Below are 6,765 nucleotides of genomic sequence, written 5' to 3' on the forward strand. Positions count from 1 at the left end.
ACACACACACACACACACACACACACACACACACACACCTTTTACCCCTGCCGGCATGTGCTGGAATATTCTTCAGAGAGGGGCTCTGTTGAGCAGGCCAGTGATAGACTGCTATGATTTGGGTGCTGCAGGTGGGAGCTCCATGGCCAAACCATAGCTCTTGGGATAGGTGGTACAGAATGTGCTGACCCCCAAACAAGCTTAACTGCCTGAATAAATAATCAATCCAGTATCTGCTGAAAGAATATGCAATCATTAATTGACCAACCAAGCACATATTTATCTTCACAAAACTAGGTTATGACAACCTTCCACAGTGCAATCAAATAACCCCTGTAAAATGTTAAAACATACTTTGCTCATTATGGGTGGTGTTGAAAGTCATTGGGTTAAACGGATGAAAGCAATGGAACTGAACTTCAACTTGAGCTGTAATTATGCTTTACAAACCATGACAGGACGCATATTTTGAATATCTATGTAGGAGTACAACGCCACTCACCTCGACAGGAGGTAGGAGGCATGTAACACCTGTACCAACTGGCGATGCCGCAACGAAGATACAACAATTCCACTCAACACAGCTTGCAATGACCACTTCTGGAGCAGCTCCTGAAGGCAAGCCCAGGGTCACGTACTCCTTTAGAAGAAGTGAGGTCATATTTAATTAGTACAGGTGACCCAAGAGAGAGACCTAAGGCGTCCAGGTTGGCTCACTGTCATTTAAAAGCCTATATTGCTGCTGAAGTTGACCTATTTCATCAGCTCTGTGTCACAAGGTTTAACATGAGCTTTACATAAACAACAGCACACATTACAGGGTTGTTGGTTTAACAGAGTATATTTCTCAAAAATTTGCAATATGGAAACGAACTATTAGAACTTCAGGAGAAGCCTCTCTATGAGATTAAGGAAGGTGCTGGATAATCATGGACTAAACAAGCCCCTCCAACTCAAACACACATGCCTCAAATACACACACAGGAAGTGCTCCCACCCACTGTTTCGGTATGTGAAATATCTGTGAAATTATGTAACAGTCGATATACAATCCCTTTGAACCGGCTGCAAGGTCCCCATTGTCTTAGAGCCCGTAGACACTCAAACCTCCCAGCCAGACCAGAAGGCAGTCTACAACATACACCAAAAGGGGCAATGTGGAAGACCTGCAAGAAAGGAGTCAGTCAAAAATAGGACGAATTGGCATTTGGAAGCAGGACATCACCATAAAAGCTCTGTCACAGGGCTACCCTCTAGTGGCCAGTGTTATTCCTACAAAACAAGCTTCATATTTTTTTTTATCTCATTCAAGAAGACATTTCTAGATTAGAAATAGCAACTACAGGTTTTGCCGACACCATTTCCTTTACTTTATTCTGGCAAAATCAAAAACCACAAACAACTCCAGAAGACTTAAAGTGACTGTTCTGTGTCAGAGGGAAGATAGGGATTACCCTTGTTAACAAGCTGTGTGTGTCCACTGCTCCCTCTCTACTGCCTCACGCCAGCTTAAAACCCCCAGCGGAGTGCGGGTCATCGTCAAGAAGGGAAAGTGCTAAATGAACCCACTAGTAGGGATCAACCGATATGGATTTTTTTAGGGCCGGTAGCAATAGCGATTTTTTTTCATCAGCCTTAGCCGATACTCGATACAGATTTTCTTGAGCCGATATTTGGAGCCGATACTACCCTGGAAATCCAGAGTTCTCGAGAGGGCACAATTTGAATTTGCTCAGCGAGTCCCTCTGGGAACGAGCAATATACCTGGCCCAGAACATGAATCAATCACATCGATGTATCAATATAGGCGGGCCAAAAGCGTTGCCGTTTTACCGATACAGCAATAGTCTTATCTATTGGTTAGCTCCAGTGGTCTGGATACGTCACCCCTTGTATTCTTCTGATATTTTCAAATGGATGCTTGGTGCCGCCCCTCGAGTTGGGCCATTTTCCTAACTCGTTGCCAGACCCTACAGGTTTCTAGATGTGGGTCTGGATTTCCAGGCTAAGCCGCCCTCAATTTACATCATAGAAATGACACAATGATGATAACAAAGGTTACAATGTCTCAATTTTAAAAAATTAACATTTATTGAACTGTCTGTAAATCATGGCGAAAAATAAGAAAAAAAAAATGCATGTACCGATACACGTAAAAAAACGTAAATATCGGCCGGTCGATATATCGGTCGATCACTACCCACTAGGCCTTGGCTGTCAACGGCACAACATACTTTTTCTGAAGCCCCAACATGCTGTAGTTAGTACATGAACCCGTCCCATGAACCCATGAATCCGTCGTGTCCGACCGGACTGACGGGGACATCAGGGGGATATTATTGACGGGGTAGGTTTAGCTAAGAGTCACCCAAGGAGATAGTGTGGGTGGAGGGCTGGAGGGGATGGGTGCTAGCCAGCCGGCTGGGGCACTGGGGGGGGGGGGGAGAGAGAGATTGTCATCGGCAGGCCTACGCAGCACAATGGGCCAGTGGAGGGAGCAGCTGGGCCCGGGCGCCCGGTGCCGACGGGCAAGAACAATGCCCCGGCACTGGGGGCCCTGATCCAATCAGTCCAGGAATGTGGAAGAGGAAGCTGGAGGAACAATGTTCCCCCCGGCTGCCCCGGCCTGGTTCTTACAGTCAGCCATGAGAAAACAGGAAAAGTGGGCGGAGTTCAGAGGAGTACAGTGCTGGCTCCCCAGTGCTAGCGTTACACTACTAGAGAGTGATTCATGAGCTGTGGTTGAGGCATGGTTCCCTACAGGTCGTCAACACAAGCCTCAAAGAGCTGAGCTAGGGGGATTGCTGAACAATGCTACTACGCCCTCCACTGGTGGACACTCAGTACTGCATGATAGAGAATATGATATACTACATAATGAGACAGTACATCAAACACCATGTCTTATGTTAATGTTTACTGCATTATAGATAATAGATCACCTTCCTGACTGAGGACAAGTGAATCATAACTTATAACTCTTCGACCCCGTCCCTTGTGTAGCCACCATGTAATGACTCATTTCGCAGTTTGATTAGCATCATCCATCTGTTTATCTTGTTAAATACTTTGTCAATACATTGTGTAAAAAAGGGTAACAACAGAGAAACAGTAAGATAATGGAGTAATTGCCACAAAGAGCGGATGTTGTCTGCGCCCTAAGTGACAGCAGTGAGCTCACCCACATGGAGAGAGGCTGTCACTGCAGAGGAATGTGACCTGATCAGCTCTGGGTCAGCCAGCCTCTGTTCATCCCTCACCAATCACAATCAGCCTCTGTTCTTGCCCACCAAATCATATTCACACTCTGTTCCAGACTGGCCAATCTGAGCTACACTGGTCCTTGCAAGCCAATAACCGGCAGGCTCAGTTCCCGTCTGGCCAATAAGAGTTTGACTTTGTTCCAGGCTGGCCAATCATAGTCACACTCTGTTCCTGCCTGGCCAATTAACATTCTGACTGTAGCCGCCCAGTTATGCCGCATCCCAGAGGCACCCTCAATGCTCCCTTCTTACAGAACCTGGATTCCTAGGAAGATTGCAGTGCCTTTATAGCTTTGAAATTTTCCCAGTGGCTTTGTTTGAACCCAAACAAAGCAATAACTTGTCTCACAACCCCAAATTAACCCAAGCCCTATTACAACCACAATCTAATTTAGAGCAAAGAGCAGTAAAAGGAAGAGAAAAAAAACACAGGTCAAAAGCACTGCCATCTACACATAAGACGGATTGGTTCTCAGCTCAAAACATGTGCAGCAGTTTTTTTAACCTCATCCTGAAAAAAAAAAACCCTCTTAGCCCAGACATTGGCACCATATCCGACCCCAGGACCGGAAGTGGTCAGCAGATCATCTCAATCTGGCCTGCAACACAGTGTTTTGAACACATAGACTATACCTGGGTGGGCCGCCAAGGTATATTAACGGCCCATGTTAGCATTCTATTTTATATCCGTCAGAGGGAACGACACCATTCGCCATCGATAGTGTTTCCTGTACATTTGAGTATTATTTTTACGGGTAGAATCGTAATTCCCTCTGGAGTTCCGCACACTGATTCGTTCTCTCTCTCATCAACATGAGAGAGACAACAACGGACAGTCTGTGAATAGCCCCTCCTCTCCATGAAAACTCTGAACCAAAACACGTTCATGCACGGGAGAAAGGATTGTTGTTCCTTTCCCCGAAGAGAAGACTGCCAGCCAAATTCCAGAATAGAATCAGTCCGGGTCTACTTATCAGTATTAGGGTTGACAGGAATACCAAAACAAAGAATATACAGTCTAAATCTGAACAAGGCCTGGACATGTACTCATTTTTTGGGCACTATTATGTGTGAAGAAAGTCTGCGAAAGTTTCCATAAATTTACAAATATTGCCAGTCCAGTATAGCCAGTATAAAACCTGTATTATATATAGTGTATGTGCGATAAATTCAGACCGGAATTCCCCTGGCCACAAAGTTTTTTACATGCTTTTTACTGTTACAGAGCTAGAGGGATAAACTTCTACCAAGCATTTTAATCCATTGGATCATTTTGAAAGGTGAGAGAGTTCTGGTACAATCCCTTTTTAGCTTTGTTTATGGCCGGTAGGGCTGAACGATTATCGAAATCAAACTGACATTGCGATGTAATAGAACGCAATATGCAATTCGCGAAGGCTGCGATGGAAAAAACAAAACTTTTTTTTCTTTGGATTATTATTATTATTATTATTTAATTCGAGCTCATGGGACCTATGAGATCGAAAACTATGAATGGGTGTCAATGGAGAGAAAATAATTATTTTCTGGTCCCAGTCTTTATATGCCCTGGATTACAGATATGTTGTTTGTGGATTTTAATGATAATTTTTCATGCAAAGAAAACTAACAATTTTCGTGAAGAAGTTTGATAATTTTAGGTTTTATGCAAGGCCGCTTTGTGAACTACAGCTCTTCGCTGCTCTCGACGCATATGATATACGTCACCACACCCGCACTTGGAACTCGGCACAGAGATGGCGATCTCTCTGCTCCACTTCACCACTTTTTTTCAAGGCGAGGATAAAAGCATAGAAAGAGGTGAAAACCACTGTAAATCGGGTTATGTGGAGAGTTTTAGTTATGTGCCATCTCTATGTGCCATCCCTGTGCCGAGTTCCAAGTGCGGGTGTGCTGACGTATATCATATGCGTCGAGAGCAGCGAAGAGCTGTAGTTCACAAAGCGGCCTCACATAAAACCTAAAATTATCAAACTTCTTCACGAAGATTTTTAGTTTTCTTTGCATGAAAAATTATCATTTAAATCCACAAACAACATATGTGTAATCCAGGGCATATAAAGACTGGGACCAGAAAATAATTATTTTCTCTCCATTGACACCCATTCATAGTTTTCGATCTCATAGGTCCCATGAGCTCTACAGGAAGGGGCGTGACTTCGCCACTCCATAATCCCATGTCCCGTCGCTCAGCAACCGGACACGCTGGGGTTGATATGTTACCGGACTACTGTAACTACTACGGAGTGATAACAAAGACATGAATCAGGCAATAAATCCACAGTGCTTGACAGCGGTCAAGTTTGGTGTGCGGAGTGGACCAAATGCGAACTACTGCAGCTGCTCTAAGTTAAACCCCAAACTAATCGGAATAAGTGTATGCATGTCGATTATAGCGGACTACACCAGCCTGTAGCCGAATAGAATTATATTCTGAACAGATAATTGTATTCCGATTGAGGCGTATATATCATCCTTTTCTATTCCGATTGAGGTGTTCTTCCACATCTATGCGGATCAGATGTGTCCATGTAAACACGGCTGACAGTGATCACACACACACACACACACACACACACACACACACACACACACACACACACACACACACACACACACACACACACACACACACACACACACACACACACACACACACACACACACACACACACACACACAAATAATCCTAAATCTTTCCAACTTAAAAAAACGAATAACTTTCAAACCCCGACCCTCCAACCCATGTTTAATGTGTGGCCCTTCGCTAACTCTATCCAAGTCTGGAAGAAAAACAACCCCCCTGTCATAGTCCATCTATACTCGTACAACAGGTTAAAGCCGACCATGGAATAGAAGTTGAGCATTTCACAATGCCTACCACAAAAGAGTTGTTCAACTTCTTGGTACATATTGGTTCAGAATGCAGCAGGGCAACAACGACGACAGCATTCACCAGTGAGATGGTTCCTACAGCTCTATTGCTGGGCTCCAGACGAGCCCGACCACAGAGAAGCATAAAAGCGGCAGTCGTCTAAAGTTGTGCGGCGTACCTTGAGGCCATAGAGGAGTGGCTGGAACAGGCAGGAAGTGGTGTCTTCAGTCACACTGCACAACTTCCTGAAACAGACAGAAACACACAGATCCCTGCTTATGAGCATTTACACAGAAAATGGATTGAAATGATAAAGCTCACACACATCTTTGGTCATCAGTTATACAATTATAGAGTCATAAAGCTGATCCCATATGAAACTTTCTTTCGAAGCTCTCCTGCATAACCACAACATTAGATAAGAATCTGATATCAGACAGTAGACCAATAGAGAAGAGATACCTCTTCCTTGTTTACAAAAGCAATGAAATGCTGGACTGGACATAAGACTTGTAAGCAAAATAATGGTAAAGTACAGAGAATACCATCATGATGCAATCATGCTAATAAGCTAATATAAATGACAAGGGATTTTGCCTTGTAGTAAAGCAGCATTCAAGAAGGCAG

General features: G+C 44.1%; 2 protein-coding genes across 2 annotated transcripts in view; one reads left to right on the forward strand and one right to left on the reverse strand.

The window, feature by feature from the left end:
* Positions 1 to 6,752, reverse strand: part of fryl (furry homolog, like) — a 69,210-nt gene extending 62,458 nt beyond the window's left edge. The window contains exon 1 of the mRNA XM_056603496.1: positions 6,317 to 6,752. The gene's annotated coding sequence lies outside the window, so the exon portion shown is untranslated. The remainder of the gene's footprint in view (positions 1 to 6,316) is intronic.
* The window catches only part of spata18 (spermatogenesis associated 18), a 4,386-nt gene continuing 3,807 nt past the window's right edge, over positions 6,187 to 6,765 (forward strand). The window contains exon 1 of the mRNA XM_056604120.1: positions 6,187 to 6,221. Within this exon, the coding sequence (XP_056460095.1) occupies positions 6,187 to 6,221 (35 nt within the window). The remainder of the gene's footprint in view (positions 6,222 to 6,765) is intronic.

Source organism: Gadus chalcogrammus, chromosome 12, assembly GCF_026213295.1.
Source record: "Gadus chalcogrammus isolate NIFS_2021 chromosome 12, NIFS_Gcha_1.0, whole genome shotgun sequence".
Classification (NCBI taxonomy): domain Eukaryota; kingdom Metazoa; phylum Chordata; class Actinopteri; order Gadiformes; family Gadidae; genus Gadus; species Gadus chalcogrammus.